The sequence below is a fragment of the Gigantopelta aegis genome, unplaced genomic scaffold, assembly GCF_016097555.1.
Source record: "Gigantopelta aegis isolate Gae_Host unplaced genomic scaffold, Gae_host_genome scaffold1915, whole genome shotgun sequence".
Taxonomy (NCBI): domain Eukaryota; kingdom Metazoa; phylum Mollusca; class Gastropoda; order Neomphalida; family Peltospiridae; genus Gigantopelta; species Gigantopelta aegis.
The window spans coordinates 1-27,309 of record NW_024537370.1 but is presented as its reverse complement, the minus strand read 5'-3'; the positions used below and the strand labels follow the sequence as shown (position 1 = coordinate 27,309).

Below are 27,309 nucleotides of genomic sequence, written 5' to 3'. Positions count from 1 at the left end.
TAAGATTACAGTATAATAATAAAGTATATTATAAACATAAAATGGTCAAAATACTTGGAAATAAATAAATAAAATTACTGCCCCACTGATAGCCAGAACAAGAACTTTACGTTTAGAAATACAGCGTCAATAAATGTTTATACATGGTTAAGAATTTAAAATGTCACCATTATTGTATGACGTAATAAATGTAAAATTAACTTCCTATTTAGAGTAGATAAGTCGACAAAGGAGTTTAACTTATTAAATAGTTGTAGCATTTCAACATAATAAATAGGACAGTCTAAAATAAAATGTTTTTAATCTTCCACAGCTTGAAAATTACAAAAAAAACAAATCCCCTTTTCAATTAGATTTTTAGGTTTACAGAATCATCCAGCTTCAATATGAAGATTATGTTCACTGATTATCATTTTAGTAAATTGTCTGCTTTGTTCGAAGTTTGGTGTGTAGAGCAGGTAGTTTTTTTAATTTAAACTCCGATTTAAATAGACTCTATGTTCTGAGTTTAGAATCATTGTTTTGAATAGTATCTGACCGAAATGTTATATATTTCACCTTAGTGTATATATGTATATCTATCTATCTATCTATCTATCTATCTATCTATATATATATATATATATATCCTAAAAAAAAGTAGGAGAACTCTAATAAGAATTTACAATTGCCAAAATTGTAAGGTATATTAGCTGTGGGAAATGGCTATATGATAATAGTGAATTAATTGGGCAAACAATACAACCGGTAGTTCAGTATTACAGTAGGTTTTATGACTACCAAAGATCATGAAGGATGATTGGGGTCAGAAGTGAAAGTTGAAAGTTGACGTTTTTTTTATCAGTAAATCGCAAATTCAAACAATAAAAATGACTAAAAACAAAACAATAACAACTGTATTATCAATAGAATGAAAAAGATTGACAGAAATAATGTTCCACAGTGATTAATGGACTTTCCTGAAAATTCTCAAAATCGAGAATGACACCCCACGCACGTGTACTGGGCAACTGCGTGATGTATGTGCAAACTATGGAATGTGTTTTGGTGTGTAGATAAACAGACCTGATAGTTTTTTACTCGGTTGTCTGTGGTCAAAATGTATGTTCGGTCTAATAATTAATATTTCAGGTTCCCCATATTTTTTTTAAGCATATATATATATATATATATATATATATATATATATATATATAATATATATAAACCATCGCTGCTTCTCCCCCCCCCCCCCCTAGTTTCCTACGCAGTGCAGTTTGTAATAAATAAAATACTATATTTGCTTGCCTGTCGTACCATTTTTATGAAACTCGTGAACAGTGTTGGTATCCTACTCGTGAACAGTGTTGGTATCTGACTCGTTTCCCTCATCAGATACCAAAACTGTCCACTCGTTACATAAAAATGGTATAACAGGGAAGCTCGTTTAGTATTCTATATATTATAAACATGTCTAGCGATCCACGTAAAAACCTACCAATACCCTTTAGTACATATAATGTCTTCTAACGGTTGACTCGTTCTGAATTGCAGAAAGTCTCTGTAAAGAGAACATGACATCTATATCGAAAGATGATTACAGCATACAACCAGGACTTACTGTTACATTTGGAGGCGAAGACATTGCACAGATTTCTCTAACAAGCACACAGATAATAGAGTGGAAGGAGTATCAGATGGACGCTCCTGATGGAATAAGCAAAGTACTAGTCGGGTCTGGCACTGAAGAAGTAAGTACACCATTTTATTATCCACATAGTTCAAGATATACACGAAATATAACCAGAATCACACCCCTGTGTCATAATAATTTCACGTGCACAACGAATGACGTAATTTTGAGAGGCGACGTCATAACATAATGCGGCTTCCCCAGTCTGTGTAATCGCTTACCAAATTGACGTCATTAATGAAAATCGTTTTGTCTCTCTCTCTAGTTACGTTTGAAACGTTTTGACATAGCTTATTATTCTTATGAATAATATTATGGATAATAAGGATAATAAAGAAATTATTTAACATTAACATTTTGGTTTTAATAACAGTTAAAATGAATTAATTCAATTCGTTAAAACGTTGAGGACTTAATAAAGGGACTACAGTGACATGTTAAAAGATACTTGTCGGGACACCACGAAACCGATAAAAAATGTTCAGGGAGTGTTATGACAAGTTCACGACTGCTGACCACATAATATAAACAATATTGAAGCCAGTTCCCTTCTGCAAAGAATATGCAATTTGATATACAGACACAGTTGTGTCAGCTTGTTTAATGGCAAGCTAAGTGAAATGTTTTTATTAGATGGGTAGAAATAAAACGTTTTTAAAAACACTTAGTTAACGACACCACTAGAGCACATTGATTTATTAATCATCGGCTGTTTGATGTCAAAGATTTGTAATTTTCTACATATAGTCTTAGAGAGCAAACCCCAACATGTTTCTGTTAGGAGCAAGTGTTCTTTTATACGCATCATCCTACAGACAAAGTAGCACATACAACGGCCTTTGGTATACCAGTCGTGGTGCACTGGTTAAAGTAAGAGCTAGCCCAATGGGCTCACCGACAGGGATGGATTCTAAAGTGACCACTAGTGCTTTACCACTGGAGGTTGGAAATAACTGCTTATCTTATCTTATCATATAACGGAAGTAGTACTTTTCAGTATTAAATACACATTATTTAATGAATTACGTTATAATGTTACAATACCCCAGATACACATGATAAAGTATTGTAAAATACCTGTAAGAAATCAAGCATTTTGATTGGCTGATTACAAGTGGTTAATTCTACGATATACCACTTCCGAAAGTCAATGTACCTACTGTAACGTTGTTTACGTTTATTTATACGCGGTGAAGTGTCACTGTTTGTAAATATGGATAACATACACATAGAAGACGCCTGGTCGTTTAATTTGGATGAATTGAAAGAAATATTTGGACCAGAAAATGACCCTGAAGAATACTCTTCAGACAATATAGCAATGCTGCATCGGCCTTTTCAAGCAGAATTTCAAATAACAATCGACCTATTCAGCTGATCGAGAATGTACAGTCTGGTCTGACAGCAGACGTACCGATCACACGCTTTGCCAGCATAAGAACACAAATATTCAAAAATTCTACAACAGCTTCTGACAACATTTAAACCGCAGTGAAAAATCATCGTGTAAAAACTCAGATTTACTCGATCATGGCCTCTCAAAGTTTTCAAACGAACTTGCAAAACACTTATTACAACAAACACAGCTGCCCTGGGCGGTCCAGCTTTTCTGATGGGGGGGGGTGGGGTCCAACAAAAAGGGCAAATAACATTAAAAAAGGTACTATTGAAAAATTACACACGATTCACATGGACCATAATATAATAGTGCTACAACAGGGACGCTGGCAGACGTATTCTTCAGTGTTTTATACATTGACAGAATAAATAAATTTGTAAAAAAACCTAAAAATCCTAAATAAAAGGGGCACTTCTCAAATATGAGGTGGGGGGGGGGGGTCCGGACACCTTGGACCCCCCCCCCCCCCCCCCCCCGCCCCACTGCCAACATAAATAAAATTACTCAAATGACACCTACATTTAACATGACATGCTGTTGAGTTGAAATTCACAACCATTATCACACAACAAATATGAATTAGCAACGTAGCACAATAAATAAAAACGAATATATCCAAATATGTTTGATGGACAAACACTTTTACAAGTTTACATTTCAGACCGTTCCATATTGCAGGGTATTTGAAATTTGTTTCATCTTAAAAGTGGTTTATTGGTACATGTATTGTTTTCAGTTTAAAGCATTATGTTGTTGTTGGTGTTGTTTTCGCGTCTATATAAATAAAAATTTGTTCAAATACACAATAGTAATTTCGTTACCCCAATGATGGACTCTTCCTATCGTTGACGCCATTCAGATACATGATGATGATAACTAGTTTAACTTGCCCATATACCACTAGGGTTTCGAACACGCCCATCCCGAGTCCAACCTCCGATAAGATCGGTGGCCTGACTCGGGATGGAGGGGGGTGGGGGGGGGGGGGGATTGGGTGAAAATGGGCCGAATTTTGAAAATAGCAATTAGTAAAAAAGTTAATAGAATAAATAAAAAAAATAAAAAGGTTACATGCCAAAAAAAAAAAAAATCGACTGCTCGGCCGAATATTTACATAATTTGGAACATTTTAGAAGGACAGTCCAAAACTAAATAAGAGAAAGAAGAGAGGATCTGACTAATTAATAATATTTTTTAAAAAAAGAAGTAATTTCGACATAAAATTTTGAACGCAGATCTAAAAGTTTAAAGTCCGATCGATATGTCCACGCGATACAGACACGTTTGAGAAAATGTGGAAGAGTAACTTCGGAGAATTTGATGAATGAAAATAGTTCGCTATTTACATTGCATTAAAAATAAAACATATATAATTTACAGAAAATAGAATAAAAGAAGGTAAAAGGTATTTTACAATGGAGATCACCAGTTTCTATTCCTTTTTCTTCTCGAGGTGATAGGCGGCGGCGAGGTGGTCATCCATTAATCCACCGTCAAATAGACGATATCACCTCTCAAAGAAAAAAATGGTAACAGGTGATTTCCTAAATGTTTGGTTGTGTTTGTTGTTTTTCTAATGATTAAGCAGCCTTGTGAAATCACACTTCCGGGTAGTTACTGTAACAAGAACATAAAATACATGTAAAACTTACATATGCCACATCCACAATTATCCCTGTCATATAAAGTTAAAATTTGTTTTGTCTAACGGCACCACAAGCACATTGATTTAATAATCATCAGCTACTGGTTGTCAAACATTTGGTTTTTCTGACAAAGGGAATCTGCAACATTTTGACATTATTTCCATGTTCCATTGACATGGCAGTACATACCATTACTTTTGAAATACCAGTTAAAGGGCACTGTTAGGATGAGAGAAAAAACTAATAAGAGAATGGGTCCACCGAGGGGTTTGATCCTTCGATCAAAAACTCTCTAACAGCTGTTTTAACGACCCGAGCTAGATCCCACACATCTAATATGCTTATGGCTTTAGCATGTATGTCTAATTAAAATGTGTCATACATATGACATAATTTGCGACAGAGCTATCATCTTATCTATAAGCATTGTTTCTTCTGCTATTTGCATGTTGTATACATACTATTGTCCTGTTCAATTATTAAGAGCCTATTTTTTTCTAATATTACATTTAATTCCTATTTAGTATGTTTTTCTTTACATAATCATGAAAACAAATCCATACCCGAACAAATTTAACATATAATCATTGATAAAAAACGCACGAAGTTTAATTATTTCAATCTAAAACAAAGCTACGTATGTTTTAAATATAAGTTCTTTCAGCTGTCAATACATAAAGCTATTTACATAATATGTGTTTCAAAATAATATTTAATTTGATCTTCCTATCGACAGACATCGACGTTTGATCTACATGTATATTTAACGTATGATATGATACATATAATTATAATTCCAGTCAGCCATTAGTCAATATTTAATATGACGTGGTGTCGTTTTAAAGTAAACTAATGTTTGGTTTTCAGATCGCTGGACAACTTTTAATGTAAAGTTGCTATTGAAATATTTTTCTTTGACGACTATTAATGTATACATCTAATCTGAAGTGTCACCATAGTAGTTCGCTTACATATCAATAAACGCAGTGCCGTGACCTAATTAATTTACATCCAATTTTCAAATTATGAAAGTATGTGATCTGAAAAATATTGTATACTTTTATTACATATGACACGCTACTTATTATTGTGGTAAATTCAATTACTGATAGCTGTGGGTAACATTACATTGAACTCAAAGTACCCTTACTCGTTTTTAAAGATTGCTGCATACTAGTATTACGTATTTTACGATATCGCTGTTTGCTAATTTTTATTGATACCCACATGTGTTCATGCATATGCCTGTAAAACTATAAAACTCATATAGTACTGGGGTAACTTATCTTTAGCTCTTATTTGCATCAAATAAACTTTGATGGGCAGGTTATGAATGACAAATTGTAATATTTTACGTATAGTCTTTTGTTCATATATTCTTCCTTTTAAGCATTTAAAATATAATGCTAGATTTCCATCCATTTTGGGAGATTTTCGAAATAAGAGCATTGGTGAAATTTTATTATTTTATTTTATATTTATAAGACATTCAAAATACCATACATTGAGCAAAACTGTTTTCGCCAATACTTATTTATTTATAATGGACTTATTGTTTTAAAATATTTCTAGCATGCTATATTTGGGATGATCGTATTCGAAACCCCCCCCCCCCCCCCCCAACCCCACCCCCTCCCCAAAAAAAACCCCACAAAAACAAAAAAACAACAACAAAAAACAACAACAAACCAAAACAAAACAAAAAACACCAACAAAAACAACAGAAAAAACCCCAAGTATAATTATATTTTATTTCAAGTATGAAGCAAAAATAGAAAATGGAAAAGCCACATGGATTAGCCAAGACAAGATGGTAGCGGGAGAAACCTTGTTAATAAGAGTGTTCCGTACACCTACTGGACCTGCTACGTTGAGCCTAGAGACTATGGTTGTCAAAGGCTGTCAAACAGGTAAGGAACACATGTTGTAATATAGCCCAGTGTTGTCAAATGATGAGATCAAGAGTTTTTGAAATATTAATTTTCAATAAATCCAGTTTCATGTATAAGTATAAAGAATAGCACATGTTTCGCACCACCCATCCTCTCAAAGAAGATCTTAAGAATAATAGCGTGTATTCGAAATTGATACTAAAATGATGACAATCTATAATATTGATTTACTTTGCCTAAATAATAATAATAATGATAATGATGATGATGATGATGATGATGATGATAATGATAATGATTTTGGAGGAATACAAAGGCTTCTTTAGGGATCAATCTTCAGTTTTTATTTATGACAATAGTTAACGTAACAAACAGGGCATTCCAATGATGATGATTATGATGATGATGGTTATTATTATTATTATTATTATTATTATTATTATTATTATCACTATTATTAATAATTAATTATTGATGTATAATGTGCAAAATAAATTAGATGTTTTGGGGAAATGCATGTTAGTTGTATTGTATATTTTCTTCTTGCATTTGCTTTAGTTGTAAGAATAGTGTTTGATCCTTAAAAAATAACCAAGCTGTTGTTTGTTTTGTTTTTTTTCAGAGGAGGAAGGAACGACCACAGGTAATACATATTGCCACCACTCTTTCCGTCTTTCTCGCTATCGCTGTCGCACACTTACTAGCTATTTGTCTCTGCCTGTCTGTCTGTCTGCCTGACTGTCTGTCTGTCTGACTCTCTGTCTCTCTCTCTCTCTCTCTCTCTCTCTCCCCTCTCTCTCTCTCTCTCTCTCTCTCTCTCTCTCTCTCTCTCTCTCTCTCTCTCTCTCTCTCTCTCTCTCTCTCTCTCTCTCTCTCTCTCTCTCTCTCTCTCCTGCAGTGTTCACAGCTGTAGATTCATAAAAAAGGTCATCTACATCTACACCAATAGTGTGGGAGCACAGTACAATACTGTACAATGTGTATTTAACAAAACCTAAGCTTAGCTCTTATATTACTAATTCAAGATATTTGTTGTGAACTTGTAGATGCAGGATTTCATGGAGACATATTGCACAATGAAAGTGGAAATATGTTTAATAATAAAGGAAATCGTGTATGCATATTTGCATTATAAGTTTTTTTTCCATCCTCACTATTCGTATTGAAATCCAATATTATGTTTGAATCAGGGTTGAAAATTAACATGAAGACTATGGTCGCCAGCAGGGCCAGTTGAAGAAAAATCTTACTGGCCCTTCTCAGATTTAACTAGCCCTAGAATTATCACATTGTAATTTAGCTGCACAGCCAAAATCAAAACTAGAATGTTTTTTTGTTGAATAATAACCATGTGCTTACCGTATATATTCCCATTTGCATTAAAGAAAATCGATGAATTAGCATTTAACTTCATAATGAATAAAGTTAAAATTCATAGAAAAAAATATGTTATTATATTTTTAACCCATACCAACTAAAAAAAAACAAAAAACAAACCCACATTTAAAAAGAAACCCAGTATAAATAAACATATTTCTTTACAAAAATACCATTAAATTATACATATTAATTAGGGTAAACGATAATGCAGTACAAAAAGACTAAAGGTAGAACTGCGCGTGCTTTAGTAAACTAGTCTAGGAGTGGCAGTACTATTCTGGCGATACAAGAGGGATGGAATAAACTTTGTGGCGATGCAAGAGGGAAGAAATCCAACAAATGATTTCCTCGGGAGTAGCTGTTGTTCTATATATGAGCCACTAGATAGAGATACATGGAATCATCCACTATTTGGCCAAATGCCCATTCGACTGCTTTTTGCAGAGAAACGGCCCAGGGCCCATATTTTCGAAGCCATCTTAGCCCTACGAAATAGTAAAACCATCATAGGGTGTGATGTCACTACAGCACACGCCATAGTGACGTCATAGCTTACGATGATTTTACGATTTCGTAGGCTAAGATGGCTTCGAAAATACGGGCCCTGGTCATGTATTACGGTTGTGACATTCAAATCACCTTGGATGTTCCATCAATTGCCTTGAAATATGTATCAGGGAAAAACGTTGATCTATGAAGTTTGATGGTAATTGGTAAAGCAATATTTTGTTTTTAATTTACGCTGAACATTTACCGCCAATAAAATGTTATTTGAGATGGTATGGGTTTAAAAGTTAATAAATTAATATGTTTTTATATTAATTTTATCTTTATTCATTATGTCGGCGCTGTCAAAATACAGAACATGTTCTATGTCTTCTGCTACCAGATCTGTAGTGTGTTTTGTCATATACGATTCAGTATCAGTGTGTTTCTTTTTTAACTAGTACCATACTCGTCAGACCCTAAAATCGATGGTCGTCCAATGGACAATCTTTGTAAAATTCTTAGTCGACCTTAGCCAATAAAAGTCGCCACGAGCAACCAGACGACTGCTAACTTTCAACCCTGTTGAATTTTGAACATTTATATTTCTTATCACTCGTTCCACTGCGTTTCAACATGCAAAAATTACTTTCTCAGTAAAATGGTGTATTAAATTGATTTATTTAACATATATTGCCAATAGATATATAGACATTGTCCAAAACCCAAAACCCTTTAACATTTAATTTAATTATAAAATCAGTGTATCATGAACAAAATGCAACTAGCATGTTTTAATTTTTAGACCCCATGATTTGATTTATATAAAACAATTGAGCAGGGCGCTAGATTCTAAAGTTAGAGTTACTCGACTGTTGGTGGAGGGTGTACTTGACTAATGTTCAAGGGTGTACAAGACTGTTGTTTGGAGGTGTATAATTTCAATAGAAGGAGAACATTAATTGTCAGTTGGCTAACGTCAGTTATTCATAACATAGTGAGGAAGAGTACTGCCATAAACCAATTAGTATCACTATTTATTAGTGGCTGGTGTCATTTGTTTTCAGATCATGTGTTTACATATTGTTACATTATTTGAATAACTGGGCTGCTACCCACCACACTATTTTCTGTGTTATGTATTGAATACTATACCATATCCAATTACAAAATGTATGTGTGTTTGCTTTTAACTAGCATGCGTTTCAATTTAGAACCAATTGAGTTAGGACTAAAAGAGTCAGTCAGAGTTTAATATTGTGTTATCTGACGCAATCCATGTAGGGTAGCCAAAGAGATTCATGTGGAAAGCAAACAGCAATCGTTTTAGAACCAGGATAAACAATAATAATTAAACATCTGCTTCGACATTCACAACCCTTAATCGTGCGTTTTAGACATAATAATCGGAGGACCCAATCTAAATATATATATATGGCTTAACCATACTAAAATATACCTTAACAGTCATGATATTTATGACATCAGACATGCTTATGTCTAACTTCAGTATTCAGGAATCATTGTAATGAATGTATTATTACATCGAGTAGAAAGGCATAACATAACATGAAAATAAAGTTACTAAATAGTACAATCCATACTCTTTATATATATGAGCTATAATATTTTTCCCCAGAAAAAGGTGGCGGAAACTGTTACTGAAACACCATCAACGACCACTCTAACAACAAGACCAACAACATCCCCGACAACGGGTAATGTATATAATTACTCTGTAGAATGCACAATATATGGAAGGCTAATCTTGATCCACTAATCTCTTTAGCTGTTAAGATAATACAATTATAATTATAGCGTATCACAATATATATTAAGATAATGTATATACGTTTACTTTGTCAAACATGTAGTACCTATTCAGGGAATCACTGGTATTGTTTTCAAATAGGTTTGCCAGGAGCACATGCACCAATTCGGTTTTATGACATATAAAGCAAATAAATAGAGTTATAATACTAGAAACAGCTAATTAAAGACATATTTATCACTTTGATAAAACGGCCGCACATGCGACGTCTGTAATTTCCTTATAACCAAAACATTTTCTAATAAACATTTTATCACCAATCTTTGGCTTAAAATTATCTAGGTACTGGGCAACTAGTAACAGACACTGTTACTTATGAAGTGACATAGATGTGATGGGCCAATAGGCAACAGTGATACTTATCTATGGTTTTATAAATTTATACACAGGAAATATGCTAACATTGTTGTCATGTTGTACATGATGTAAAAAGGCCACGCATCAAATCAGATGATCTTGTAGGAAAACAAATCCTTCTTACAATATGCAGTAAAACTTAGACACATTGCACAATATATGATGCCTAAAAGCGTTTTCTAGTGTACCTTTCAAATTGTCCAATGAGTATTGCAATTTAATTTTACAGTTACCAGTTAATTACTGCTTAGAACACCTTAACTATAGAATGGATGGATGAATGATTGAATTAATATTTCATGACACCCCAGCACGAAAAATACATCGGTTATTGGGTGTCGATCTATGGTAAATGCAAAAATAATGTGATGAACCACATCAAGATAAAAATTCGAAAATTAAAGTAAAACACAGTGTAAAGAACTGTGTAAAAATACAAATATCACAAATATATAAAATTAAAATTTAGAATAAAAGTCAGTATCACGTAAAAACTGTAGTAGAAGTTCTGGATGGAATCAAAATAATTCCATCACATTTCGTTGTCCAAATATATTTTTTCTAGTGTGTTTAAGATGAGCACACTCCACCAAAATATGGCGTACCGACAGAGTAAACTGACAGTGCTCACACTGTGGTGGAGGATCTTCCTTCAAGATAAATGAATGGGTCAAGTATGTATGACTGATGCGGGCACGACATAAGACTATTCGATCCCTCCTGCACTGCCTATAGGAGGACTGTCACTCACCCAAGACTGGCTTGATAGCATGAAGCTTGTTTGCAACCTCCCCGTCCCAATCATTTTGCCAAGTCGGAAAGATAAATTGGTTGATACTATGTTTAAAATCAGTATAAGGCACGCCAACACCGGCATGAGGCAAATCTAAAGCAGACTTGGCAGCTGAATCTGCCTTTTCATTACCCCTGATACCATCATGGCTCAGCACCCAACAAAATAAAATATCTTTATTGGCAATCGATAAAAAGACACACTTTCGTATCACCATCCCAATTAAGTTATGGTCCAACTTCATGTTTTGTAAAACTTGGAGACACAAAAGTGAATCTGTGAAAATAGAATCCTTTATTTCTTCCAAGGCTTTAATGACTGTCCAAACTTCAGCAGTAAAGATTGATGCCGAGTCAGGCGGTCGCATGGAAACTATTGTGTCTCATGGAAAAACTCTAGCACAATCCACAAAATGTTCATCCCGTGATCCATCTATATAAACAGGAATGTAATCACGGTACCTGTCTTGAATTTCCATGAAAAATTTTTTATATACAACAGCGTCTGTACGATCTTTCTTCAGTTGCCCAAGATGAAACATAATTTTAGGTGGTGTAATATACAAAGGTGGTAAAACATAATGTGAAGGAGTTTACAAAGTGTCTGCTAAATCAATGTTAGACATCGACAAAAAACACTTAATGCGAAGACCAAATGCACGAATAGCATTCAGCCGTGAATCAAACAATTTCATATATTTGTTGTCAAACACAGCTTGATGTGTTGGATGTTTTGGTAATGATTTAATCTTGGTAGCATACTGCAGTGAAAGCTTTGCACGTCTAGCACCCAAACAAGGTTCGTGTGCATCAACGTACAAGCGCTCTACAGGAGATGTTCTAAATGCACCAAGAAAAAGCCTAAGTCCTTGGTTATGTATAGGATCTAGCATCTGCAAGTAAGACTTGTGTGCCGACCCATACACAATGCACCCATAATCAAGTTTTGACCTCATGAGAGATCTATACAGATGGAGCATAACCTTTTGGTCTGCTCCCCATTCCGTATTACCAATAACTTTTAAAATACTGAGAGCGTTTAAGCCCTTCTTTTTAACATATTTAAGATGGGGCACAACAGATAGCTTCCTGTCAAATATAAGCCCCAGAAATTTGGTCTCCTCCACAACTGGAATTGGAGTTTTGTTCAAAAACAACTGTGGATTTAAGTGAAGACCTCGTTTCTGGCAGATATGCATGCACATCGTTTTTGCCTTTGAGAATCTAAAGCCATTGTCAGTTGCTCATTGATGCAGTTTGTTTAGACAAAGCTGCAACTCACATTCAATGTTACTCAATATTGGACGACCTATAGCAAATCTGAAAATCGTTGATATATAACGAGCAATCCACACCAGGTGTTTTCACAGAAAATAAAGTTACAGACTGTATGCTACTTTGAGGCACACATCTCTTTTGAGTGAATATGAGACAAAGTCGACCCTATCCGGACTTTAAAAGATCTGTCTTTTAAAAATTGAGTTATAAAAACAGGAAGTCGACCTCTAAGGCCCATACCATGGAGGTCGCTTAAAAACCCATACTTCCATGTGGTATCGTGAGCTATCTCCAAATGAAAAAAAATCCCACTGAAACCAAGTGCTGATTATGGATGAAAGCTTCCGTACAAAACGTTTCAAATCTAACAAAATGATCAACCGTGCTACGTCTAGATCCACATTGCACGTTAGCGAGCAATTTTATAGATTCAAGATACCCGGCTGCGATTGATAATTCATTTCATGGTTTTACAAATGCAACTTGTCAATGTGATTGGATGACAACTAGTAGGATTAGTTGAATCCTTACCAGGCTTGGGAATAGGAATTATAATTGATTCCCTCCAATCAGAAGGAAAGTCAAGAGGAATCCAGATGTTATTAAACATATTCGAAAGAACCATCAAAGATAATTCAGGTGACTATTTCAATAACTGATAATGAATTTCATCTCGCCCTTCTGAAGTATCATTGGTTCGATGAAGAGCATCCTGATATTCCTTCTATAGATAAATACCTGTTGTATACTTCAGCATTTTCAAATGAAAAGTTAAAGGACCGCTTTTCAACTTTAGTTCTGACAGATGTAAAAGCATCTGTACTGAAAGCAGAAGATGAGTAATATACATATTTATTTATTTATGTTTTTATGTGTGTTTTTTAGCACCATGTGCAGATGATATGAATCCTATTGCTATGGAAGACTTAAAATCAGCACTGCCGAAAAACCTTGATTTTGGAGGGACAACGGAAACAATTGTAATTGCAGAACTAACAAATGTTGAAGCAATTGTCTTGTTTGAGCTTTCACTATCATTTAACGTAAACGTTACAGTGACGATATATGATGGAACCACTTATGTAAGTATAAAACGCAGACATGATTACTATTGTTAAACAGTATATGATGTTTTGTGAATTTCTTTTATCACTTGGATGTATATATTCACAAACAACAGGATGGATGTGTATGTAATGTTAGAACTGCATAACACCATGTGACAGTTAGTGTCTAAATAAATACAATAATACCATCATATGGAATGAAAATCTAATATATTATAGATTGCAATGGCATTACAACAATATAGGATTGTCTTTTAATAAAATGAACATATTGCGAGTTTAGCTCAATAACCTTAACTTATGTTATGTTTGTTTTGAAAGTCCAAAGCAAGTGATCAAGAATGTACAGCAGATGAAATATACATTTTAAAACGTACTGGCAGGATCACTGTTTTGAGAATAAATTTTAAAAATTTACATTCTGACAAATGTTACAAAATAGTGTGAAGTAAAATAATTAAACATTTATATAATTAGGTTAGTCATTATTAACATGCACACATAATTAATTAACTCACAATGAATAACATACATCTATTTTCACACGGTTTTAGAAACCTCTTGATGGACAAGGTACCACAAAAGCAGATTTTAGTGACAGCACAGGTTTGAACTTGGATAAAATACAATTGAAAATAACCATAAAGGAGGCTTCCCAACAGGTCACGATGACTGTCAACAAAGTCACTGCATGTGCTAAAGGTAACTACAAGAATATCATGATTTTAAAAGCTTAAGTCAAATTTATCAACTTGACAAGCTACTTAGACTTAAGTTTGGTTTATTTTTAAGTTAACTTTTAACCCACCTGCCGACCAGACTTAAGTCTCATCTTTCCGACTTAAGTCACAAAAACGAAGTGGAAGCCAGACGTTTGGTGTTCTCTACAACGAAGAATACAAGTGTGTTTGGATTTATATTTGTGGGAAAGGTTTTGTTGACTTACTTGCAATGAGTATCCAACATAAATTTCATGATAACGTGTGACAGACTGTTTTCGTTTATACATAGACTATTTCCTGTTTAAATAGCGTACCGGTGACATATTATCAATATTGTGTGTATATATATATATATATATATATATATATATATATATATATTATATATATATATATATATATATATATATATATATATATATATATATATATATATATATATATATATATACTATAAAGTATGTATTGCCAGCTTTTATTTAAATGATGTCTAAGTCCAGTGTTTATGTTAATGAATAAAATAAATATTTATTTCGTTTATGGATTCATAAATTACTATAAAGTCTTAACTGATAAGACAGTAGCTATGACATGCAAACTGTGTTGACCAGTGCTAAGAAAATACTTTGATCTAGCCATTATAGGCTGGCAAAAGTGTGCCTTTACCACATTAATTCAGTGTTTTATTCAGTCAAATTGTTATGTGTCAAATTTATACTTATTTATTACCCAGATGTGGTGTTTTCACACTTTTTAATTAATTAAATAAATTAAGGTCATTTTAAATTAATTAAATTAACAGTATTTGTTTACTCAAAAAATATTGCTGTTACTAAACGAGGAACAAATAATTAGTAAAACTATTTTCAAATTAAAATTGTTTGATAAATGCCAGCTTAAGTGTTTAAGTTAGCAAAGTCAGTTTCAGAAAAATAAGTCAAAGCTTGAGTTCTTTGATAAATATCGGTCCTGGTGTGATTTGCAGATTCAGATGGTTACACGTCAGTATTGATTTACTAACATTATATAGAAAGCACTTTAGTTTGCCCTTTAGTAGCTATGACCAAATAGCAACTATGCCTCAATCTGATAATAACATCGCTCATGAATATTCTTACTTTGACCTGACATATCTCTCTCGCATTAACACTAACATGTTAGATATATGTAGTTTAAACAAACACGCAGTCAAAAACTTTATTTTTCTAAAGAGAAATCATTTTAATATCCATTTTAATTCATAAATTAAATGGATGGATAAAATTGGTAGTGCTGTTCTGTAAGTACACTATTGCACATTAACTGAATTGATTACACAATTGCATGCTTGCATGTATATATTCAAATCATAATAAATGATGAAATAAATGACTAGCAGAAGAAGAAGAAATGTTTTATTTAATGAGGCACTCAGCAGTTATGGTTAGGCGTCAGGCATATGGTTAAGGACCACACAGTTATTGAGAGAGAAAACCCGCTGTCGCCATTTCATGGGCTACTCTTTTTCAATTAGCAGCAAGGGATCTTTTATATGCACCATTCCACAGACAGGGTAGTACATACCACGGCCTTTGATATACCAGTAGTGCTGCACTGGCTGGAACGAGAAATAGCCCAATGGTCCCCCAGACGGGGATTGATCCCAGACCGACCTCGCATTGACTGAGCGTTTTAACACTAGGCTACGTCCCGCCCCAAAATGACTAGCATTAACATTTTATAGGTGTGTAGTATTCTCTTATGTAACTAGTATTTATCCAACAACGATTATAGAGCTATGGTTTATTTTGTAATAAAATCTGTTCTGTTCAAGATATAAATATAATAATATAGTTTATTCACTAGACATTTGTTCTCACAGAATTATTAGGATCTTTAATAATAATGTTTATTTTGCTTATTATCTTAAATTGGGGACTTTTTGTAAACCAGGTATAATTTTCCAAGTGAAACTGAACTGACATCATAACATCACCAAACTTTAAAAAAAAAACCCACTCTCTATTGTCTCACAGTTTGACTTCCATTTACTTCACTTCTGTTTCTGGTGACGTTTTAAATAAGTGAAACCTCTTAACATTAAATTGAACAATTAATTGTGGTTTACCAAAATCGCGATTTTAGGCCCACGGTCCGATGCACCGTTTGCGTTCCAGTTTATTTCGATTAAAAAAAATTGTACATGTATCTGCGTTTTCATACCTTGTACTCTACTGGTAATCCCAATGATACAGTAACACTAGGTTCTGTTCGCATCCTGCACCAAACCCGCGCAAATTTCTTTGCCAAGACCATACAAATTGTAACCTCCCAAAATAAGGACTGACCTCTGGTATGAATCTGCCAAAAGAATACAATTTTAAGAATGTTCCATCCCACTAATGAAGAATGAAAACGTTAACACGTGTTCAACAATTATAAAACTAAACGATTTAACAACAATAATTTCCATATGTTTCTATTGAGACAAATTTGAGTGCAGTTCCAGAATATCAATGTATGCAAACGTCACTGAATTTGTTTAAAATTTATTATTTTATTTTTTTAAATCTTTACAAAAACAATTCAATTTCATTACGAGCAACAAAAAAAAAAAAAAAAAAAAGGAAACATAATAATCAACTAATTCACTATTATAATATTATATTATGTACTTATTCTTAGTTATATTAAAACAAAATTCATAGATACCTTTTAGGTAACTTATAGGCAGTTTCATTATTTCATTAGTAGGCTTATGTGCTATGCACTTGTGCATATTCTAGTTATTCTATACTTCATTTTCAAATTATTATTCATCAAAGATTTGACATTATGCAATTAATAATAATAAATAGTATTACTGAAATATGTTGATTATACTAAACAGCATTGAAAATGCACAACCAGTTGATGATAACAAATGTGAATGGGGCATATATCAGCATTAAATATATCAATGGATAAGTACCGTACTACCTTATAGACCATGCATGACGACGAATAACTTACAAAAACAATTTCCTGAACACTCCATGAAACACAACACCAAAACACAACATAATGCATGCATAGCATGAAAAACGTAAACTGAATGTGCAAATCATGCTGAATGGGGCTATAAAAGATGGTCTCTGAAAAGCCATTTTCATTTATGAAGTATTCTTTGAGGGAACATTAAACAAGTGATGGCAAGGTTGACAGCTGAGGAACGTGAATGTGCCTTAGGAATGCTTCAAGTCGGCATTTCGAGTAGAATCATCGGACAGCGGTTTGGATGCCACCATTCAATAATCAGTAGATCCCACAAAAGATACTAGCAGACAGCAACCACCAGGGACTATCCACGTCCAGGCCAACGATGTGTTACAACATCACGACAAGATCGCCATTTTGTTCACCTTCATATTCGTGATCGAACTCTGCCAGCTGCCAGAACTGCACCAACTGTCCAAGGTCAACGAGGGGTTATCAACGCAGACATTGTGCGTCGCCTTCTTTGCTTTGCTGGGCTGCATGCTCAACGACCATATGTTGGACCTATCCTGACTGATCGACATTGAAATGAGTGTCGACGTTTGTCAGGAAGGTGTCGTCATTGGAGATTATAACGTTAGCATAGTGTGCTATTCTCTGACGAATCCCGTTTTCATTTAAGGAATGCTGATGGTCGTTTGCGGGTGTGGCGTAGGCATGGAGAAGGTTACCACAATGACTGCCTTGTCCAGACGCATCGAAGGGGTGGAGGCAGTGCCATGGTGTGGGGCGGGATCAGTTATCATCACTGAACAGCACTCCATGTTTGTTGTGGCAAAATGAATGCTATTTACTACCGGGATAACATCTTGCAAAAGCACGTCATTCCCTTCTTTCATCAGCATTGGGATATGCACACATTTCAGCAAGACAACGCCCGAGCGCACACAGCACATGCTACAACACAGTATCTAGCGATCAATAATTTCCCTTTGCTTGAATGGCCAGCACTGTCCCCTGATTTATCACAATAGAACATCTTTGGGGTTACCTCGGTCAACGCATCTCACGTCGTCCACAAATGAATAACCTTAGAGAACTGGGAAACGCACTACAGCAGGAGTAGAATGCTATCCCCCAGAACACTATTCACAGATCCATCGGGTCGATGAGAAGACAATGCATGGCTTGTGTTGCTGCAGATGGTGGTCATAAGCACTATTGATTTTTTATTGTGACCCCACATGTCTTTCATACGTAAATGAATTAAAACTAATCGATGATTGTGCATCCATTTTTGTTTGTTTGTTGGTAATGGCCAATCATCCATCTATTGCTGTTCACAACAAAAACGTTTATTGCTCAGGTATTCTTTTTGAAATCCAACCATTTCTTGGTGGTGCGTGTTTAGTGCTGTTCAGTATATATCTTTCTTTCAGATTTCTATAATAAGTCTACATGACACCCACATATTATGTACTCAAGATGCTCTAAAGGCAATTCAATTTTTAATTTGTTTTTACATGAAGAATGCCCCCGACCCACTAGAATTCTTGCCACCATCCAGTACTCAGTTCACATAAAATTATTTTGCCAACCTCCTGCACTTAAATCCTGGGGGAAACATTACTGAGATATCTCAGACCCAAAACGCTATCATGGCATGGTGAAAATGGTATTTTTATTTTCTAGTCAAGGTGTAGTTTTTTGTTTGCAATTAATTTACATATGACCATTGGAAATATAATTTCTTGCTATGATACCTTCTTACTTGTGGAAAGCATCATGAATAAATTGAACCGTGGACCAAATATAAAAAAATGAATCGAAAATAAAAAATAAATCACCTCATCCCTATCTCAGAGTTGAGTGTTTTTAAACGCGTAGGAAAACAAAATCATGACATGCCATATTTACTCTGTCTCATTATAATACAAATGCCTATTTATAAAAGCAATTAAGTTGAATCTGAAAAAGAAAAGAATTATCCTTTATCAATACTGAGGGCTAGTCTACTAAATCAAAACTAACACATGGTTTTAATATAGAATCTGACATTCAATAATAACAACAAACACTTTTTTTTTTAAAAAAAAATGTCTGTGAGTTTTGTCATACACAGCCAGAAATATAAAGTATATATAGATGGATCTTTAAAAAGAAGACAGTATTTCGTTTATTATCTCAAACTAGGGATGTCTTCTAAAGAACCTGTAATATTCTGAATGAGGGAGAACTGGCATCAAAACGATACCTAAGATTTGAGAAGGATTCAATGTTAGAAAGGCTATTTCCTTTTGGATCCATAAAGTAATAATTAGTTTCAATGCTCGTTGTCCTGTAAGTACATTCGTGCAGATTTGTTTATGTCATTATCTGCTTTTATTGATACTATGTGTATTTAACAACAAAACACGTAATATAATTAATTTACTTACTTCCAATGTCATGATTTATTTACAATACTTCAAGCCGTTGGAAGCACAACAACTCCATCCGTTGGAACCACTACAACTCCATTCGTTGGAACCTCTACAACTGTAGGAGTTGGAAGCACTACAACTCCATTCGTTGGAACCGCAACAACTCCAGGTATTACGACACTTATATGTATCATAATTATTATCGGTTGTGTGATATGACTATTAGAGTCACACCTACATATGTTCAGTGCTGATTTGTTCAAATTATCTCCTTGGTATTTGCCAATGTAGTAACATCATAGACACAGACATTTTAACGAGATGTGGCCGAACAGCAACTATATGGCAATGTGTTAATTACGCAGCTTAGTTGCATATTTTCTTACTCTTACATAAGATTTTGTGACCTTCCATCAAACTACATTTTGCAAATTGCAGTACTTCTTTATTTGATTAATACAACTCACTAAACTCAGTGATATCAGAAATGTTCTTGTCCTTTGGACGATATTGCGACATGTTTATACCTATTCATCTGAAAGATAGCTCATGGATGCGAAGATCTGCTCTTTAATTATGCTACATTACTGTATGGTTGTTTTTGAACAATTTACAGTTGCCTGTAAGGATAAGATGACTCCCGTATCTACAGATGATTACAAAGTATCACCAGCTGGTCCTGTAACATTTGATGACACCAATACAGGAACCACAGTATTGGAAGCCAAAACCACAACCGTGTGGTATCAAGTTACCGTGAATGTTCCAGAGAAAATAACTAAAGTTACAATCACTGTCGGCGATAAAGTCGTAAGCATTATAATATATTTACATCGAAATTACTTTACTGAGATACCATAATTATCAGCAAACTTTGAACTAACATCAGTAATGGTATTCTATGTAGTCGTTTGTGTTTTTTTTAAATTAAAATGTGTTAAATATACAAACTGACATCCCATTTCAAAGTAATATCTTCCTTAGCTGGGTACCTGGTATATTGAAGTGATATGCTTTCAAACATGTTTGTGACAAAACGTCGATCCACATTGAAAGACAATATGTAGTCTTCCTAAACATGTGAGCCTGCCTTTGTATTAACATCAGTATTTCTTGCATAGTAAATACCTGTTTTTTATTTCCCAAATTTGATGTCTTACTGAATATAGGTGGAGCATAACAAGATTATTACAGTAGTAATTTTCGTGTTTTTTTAAGATTGATGCAGAAATAAAGGATGGTAAAGCTACCTGGCTTAGCGGTCCAGACGGTGAATCTGGAAAAACTCTTAAAATAACTATAACCCGTTCTCCTGATGGACCTGAAAATGTTTCACTCGATACCCTGAAAATCATTGCTTGTAAAGAAGAAGGTAGGGGTATTACATTTGTACTCAAATAATTATGTGGTTGGCTTTTACTAATGCACAATATACGTGTGCTATTTTCTCTTATTATATAACAAGTCTGTATGAAATAATGACTGAAGTCGTTACTTTTAGTTTGTTATAATAATTATTCTGTTCAAGATATAAGGATGGACTTTTACTTTAAGATATCTGTTACATTGGAGAATGAGCTTGTTCACTAAGCAGCATTAGGTGTAAGATTTCCATCTGGATCTTTAAAAAGAAGACAGTATTTCGTTTATTATCTCAAACTAGGGATGTCTTCTAAAGAACCTGTAATATTCTGAATGAGGGAGAACTGGCATCAAAACGATACCTAAGATTTGAGAAGGATTCAATGTTAGAAAGGCTATTTCCTTTTGGATCCATAAAGTAATAATTAGTTTCAATGCTCGTTGTCCTGTAAGTACATTCGTGCAGATTTGTTTATGTCATTATCTGCTTTTATTGATACTATGTGTATTTAACAACAAAACACGTAATATAATTAATTTACTTACTTCCAATGTCATGATTTATTTACAATACTTCAAGTCGTTGGAAGCACAACAACTCCAGTCGTTGTAACCACTACAACTCCATCCGTTGGAAGCACTACAACTCCATCCGTTGGAACCACTACAACTCCATTCGTTGGAACCTCTACAACTGTAGGAGTTGGAAGCACTACAACTCCATTCGTTGGAACCGCAACAACTCCAGGTATTACGACACTTATATGTATCATAATTATTATCGGTTGTGTGATATGACTATTAGAGTCACACCTACATATGTTCAGTGCTGATTTGTTCAAATTATCTCCTTGGTATTTGCCAATGTAGTAACATCATAGACACAGACATTTTAACGAGATGTGGCCGAACAGCAACTATATGGCAATGTGTTAATTACGCAGCTTAGTTGCATATTTTCTTACTCTTACATAAGATTTTGTGACCTTCCATCAAACTACATTTTGCAAATTGCAGTACTTCTTTATTTGATTAATACAACTCACTAAACTCAGTGATATCAGAAATGTTCTTGTCCTTTGGACGATATTGCGACATGTTTATACCTATTCATCTGAAAGATAGCTCATGGATGCGAAGATCTGCTCTTTAATTATGCTACATCACTGTATGGTTGTTTTTGAATAATTTACAGTTGCCTGTAAGGATAAGATGACTCCCGTATCTACAGATGATTACAAAGTATCACCAGCTGGTCCTGTAACATTTGATGACACCAATACAGGAACCACAGTATTGGAAGCCAAAACCACAACCGTGTGGTATCAAGTTACCGTGAATGTTCCAGAGAAAATAACTAAAGTTACAATCACTGTCGGCGATAAAGTCGTAAGCATTATAATATATTTACATCGAAATTACTTTACTGAGATACCATAATTATCAGCAAACTTTGAACTAACATCAGTAATGGTATTCTATGTAGTCGTCTGTGTTTTGTAAAAATTAAAATGTGTTAAATATACAAACTGACATCCCATTTCAAAGTAATATCTTCCTTAGCTGGGTACCTGGTATATTGAAGTGATATGCTTTCAAACATGTTTGTGACAAAACGTCGATCCACATTGAAAGACAATATGTAGTCTTCCTAAACATGTGAGCCTGCCTTTGTATTAACATCAGTATTTCTTGCATAGTAAATACCTGTTTTTTATTTCCCAAATTTGATGTCTTACTGAATATAGGTGGAGCATAACAAGATTATTACAGTAGTAATTTTCGTGTTTTTTTTTTTAAAGTTTGATGCAGAAATAAAGGATGGTAAAGCTACCTGGCTTAGCGGTCCAGATGGTGAATCTGGAAAAACTCTTAAAATAACTATAACCCGTTCTCCTGATGGACCTGAAAATGTTTCACTCGATACCCTGAAAATCATTGCTTGTAAAGAAGAAGGTAGGGGTATTACATTTGTACTCAAATAATTATGTGGTTGGCTTTTACTAATGCACAATATACGTGTGATATTTTCTCTTATTATATAACAAGTCTGTATGAAATAATGACTGAAGTCGTTACTTTTAGTTTGTTATAATAATTATTCTGTTCAAGATATAAGGATGGACTTTTACTTTAAGATATCTGTTACATTGGAGAATGAGCTTGTTCACTAAGCAGCATTAGGTGTAAGATTTCCATCTGGATCTTTAAAAAGAAGACAGTATTTCGTTTATTATCTCAAACTAGGGATGTCTTCTAAAGAACCTGTAATATTCTGAATGAGGGAGAACTGGCATCAAAACGATACCTAAGATTTGAGAAGGATTCAATGTTAGAAAGGCTATTTCCTTTTGGATCCATAAAGTAATAATTAGTTTCAATGCTCGTTGTCCTGTAAGTACATTCGTGCAGATTTGTTTATGTCATTATCTGCTTTTATTGATACTATGTGTATTTAACAACAAAACACGTAATATAATTAATTTACTTACTTCCAATGTCATGATTTATTTACAATACTTCAAGTCGTTGGAAGCACAACAACTCCAGTCGTTGTAACCACTACAACTCCATTCGTTGCAACCTCTACAACTGTAGGAGTTGGAAGCACTACAACTCCATTCGTTGGAACCTCTACAACTGTAGGAGTTGGAAGCACTACAACTCCATTCGTTGGAACCGCAACAACTCCAGGTATTACGACACTTATATGTATCATAATTATTATCGGTTGTGTGATATGACTATTAGAGTCACACCTACATATGTTCAGTGCTGATTTGTTCAAATTATCTCCTTGGTATTTGCCAATGTAGTAACATCATAGACACAGACATTTTAACGAGATGTGGCCGAACAGCAACTATATGGCAATGTGTTAATTACGCAGCTTAGTTGCATATTTTCTTACTCTTACATAAGATTTTGTGACCTTCCATCAAACTACATTTTGCAAATTGCAGTACTTCTTTATTTGATTAATACAACTCACTAAACTCAGTGATATCAGAAATGTTCTTGTCCTTTGGACGATATTGCGACATGTTTATACCTATTCATCTGAAAGATAGCTCATGGATGCGAAGATCTGCTCTTTAATTATGCTACATCACTGTATGGTTGTTTTTGAATAATTTACAGTTGCCTGTAAGGATAAGATGACTCCCGTATCTACAGATGATTACAAAGTATCACCAGCTGGTCCTGTAACATTTGATGACACCAATACAGGAACCACAGTATTGGAAGCCAAAACCACAACCGTGTGGTATCAAGTTACCGTGAATGTTCCAGAGAAAATAACTAAAGTTACAATCACTGTCGGCGATAAAGTCGTAAGCATTATAATATATTTACATCGAAATTACTTTACTGAGATACCATAATTATCAGCAAACTTTGAACTAACATCAGTAATGGTATTCTATGTAGTCGTTTGTGTTTTTTTTAAATTAAAATGTGTTAAATATACAAACTGACATCCCATTTCAAAGTAATATCTTCCTTAGCTGGGTACCTGGTATATTGAAGTGATATGCTTTCAAACATGTTTGTGACAAAACGTCGATCCACATTGAAAGACAATATGTAGTCTTCCTAAACATGTGAGCCTGCCTTTGTATTAACATCAGTATTTCTTGCATAGTAAATACCTGTTTTTTATTTCCCAAATTTGATGTCTTACTGAATATAGGTGGAGCATAACAAGATTATTACAGTAGTAATTTCGTCGTGTTTTTTTTTTTTAAGATTGATGCAGAAATAAAGGATGGTAAAGCTACCTGGCTTAGCGGTCCAGATGGTGAATCTGGAAAAACTCTTAAAATAACTATAACCCGTTCTCCTGATGGACCTGAAAATGTTTCACTCGATACCCTGAAAATCATTGCTTGTAAAGAAGAAGGTAGGGGTATTACATTTGTACTCAAATAATTATGTGGTTGGCTTTTACTAATGCACAATATACGTGTGATATTTTCTCTTATTATATAACAAGTCTGTATGAAATAATGACTGAAGTCGTTACTTTTAGTTTGTTATAATAATTATTCTGTTCAAGATATAAGGATGGACTTTTACTTTAAGATATCTGTTACATTGGAGAATGAGCTTGTTCACTAAGCAGCATTAGGTGTAAGATTTCCATCTGGATCTTTAAAAAGAAGACAGTATTTCGTTTATTATCTCAAACTAGGGATGTCTTCTAAAGAACCTGTAATATTCTGAATGAGGGAGAACTGGCATCAAAACGATACCTAAGATTTGAGAAGGATTCAATGTTAGAAAGGCTATTTCCTTTTGGATCCATAAAGTAATAATTAGTTTCAATGCTCGTTGTCCTGTAAGTACATTCGTGCAGATTTGTTTATGTCATTATCTGCTTTTATTGATACTATGTGTATTTAACAACAAAACACGTAATATAATTAATTTACTTACTTCCAATGTCATGATTTATTTACAATACTTCAAGTCGTTGGAAGCACAACAACTCCAGTCGTTGTAACCACTACAACTCCATCCGTTGGAAGCACTACAACTCCATTCGTTGGAACCTCTACAACTGTAGGAGTTGGAAGCACTACAACTCCATTCGTTGGAACCTCTACAACTGTAGGAGTTGGAAGCACTACAACTCCATTCGTTGGAACCGCAACAACTCCAGGTATTACGACACTTATATGTATCATAATTATTATCGGTTGTGTGATATGACTATTAGAGTCACACCTACATATGTTCAGTGCTGATTTGTTCAAATTATCTCCTTGGTATTTGCCAATGTAGTAACATCATAGACACAGACATTTTAACGAGATGTGGCCGAACAGCAACTATATGGCAATGTGTTAATTACGCAGCTTAGTTGCATATTTTCTTACTCTTACATAAGATTTTGTGACCTTCCATCAAACTACATTTTGCAAATTGCAGTACTTCTTTATTTGATTAATACAACTCACTAAACTCAGTGATATCAGAAATGTTCTTGTCCTTTGGACGATATTGCGACATGTTTATACCTATTCATCTGAAAGATAGCTCATGGATGCGAAGATCTGCTCTTTAATTATGCTACATCACTGTATGGTTGTTTTTGAATAATTTACAGTTGCCTGTAAGGATAAGATGACTCCCGTATCTACAGATGATTACAAAGTATCACCAGCTGGTCCTGTAACATTTGATGACACCAATACAGGAACCACAGTATTGGAAGCCAAAACCACAACCGTGTGGTATCAAGTTACCGTGAATGTTCCAGAGAAAATAACTAAAGTTACAATCACTGTCGGCGATAAAGTCGTAAGCATTATAATATATTTACATCGAAATTACTTTACTGAGATACCATAATTATCAGCAAACTTTGAACTAACATCAGTAATGGTATTCTATGTAGTCGTCTGTGTTTTGTAAAAATTAAAATGTGTTAAATATACAAACTGACATCCCATTTCAAAGTAATATCTTCCTTAGCTGGGTACCTGGTATATTGAAGTGATATGCTTTCAAACATGTTTGTGACAAAACGTCGATCCACATTGAAAGACAATATGTAGTCTTCCTAAACATGTGAGCCTGCCTTTGTATTAACATCAGTATTTCTTGCATAGTAAATACCTGTTTTTTATTTCCCAAATTTGATGTCTTACTGAATATAGGTGGAGCATAACAAGATTATTACAGTAGTAATTTTCGTGTTTTTTTAAGATTGATGCAGAAATAAAGGATGGTAAAGCTACCTGGCTTAGCGGTCCAGATGGTGAATCTGGAAAAACTCTTAAAATAACTATAACCCGTTCTCCTGATGGACCTGAAAATGTTTCACTCGATACCCTGAAAATCATTGCTTGTAAAGAAGAAGGTAGGGGTATTACATTTGTACTCAAATAATTATGTGGTTGGCTTTTACTAATGCACAATATACGTGTGATATTTTCTCTTATTATATAACAAGTCTGTATGAAATAATGACTGAAGTCGTTACTTTTAGTTTGTTATAATAATTATTCTGTTCAAGATATAAGGATGGACTTTTACTT

The 27,309-nt window shown here is 34.1% G+C and overlaps 2 protein-coding genes across 2 annotated transcripts; both read left to right on the top strand.

The window, feature by feature from the left end:
* The first annotated feature begins 788 nt into the window (after positions 1–788).
* On the top strand, positions 789–14,711 carry LOC121367209. The gene is made up of 7 exons (XM_041491314.1): positions 789–804; positions 1,534–1,730; positions 6,477–6,627; positions 7,232–7,329; positions 10,115–10,193; positions 13,619–13,815; positions 14,355–14,711. The coding sequence occupies exons 1-7, from the start codon at positions 789–791 to the stop codon at positions 14,535–14,537; spliced, it is 921 nt and encodes a 306-aa protein (XP_041347248.1). The 3' UTR covers positions 14,538–14,711.
* Positions 14,712–20,533: 5,822 nt separating this feature from the next.
* LOC121367208 (mucin-5AC-like) lies at positions 20,534–27,131 on the top strand (the record flags this gene model as incomplete). Its single annotated transcript, XM_041491313.1, has 10 exons — positions 20,534–20,710; positions 21,119–21,272; positions 22,458–22,651; positions 23,065–23,218; positions 23,789–23,956; positions 24,404–24,597; positions 25,013–25,166; positions 25,737–25,928; positions 26,376–26,569; positions 26,978–27,131. Coding segments are annotated over exons 1-10 (1,735 nt in total), but the record flags the coding sequence as incomplete, so codon positions are not given.
* Positions 27,132–27,309: the final 178 nt, after the last annotated feature.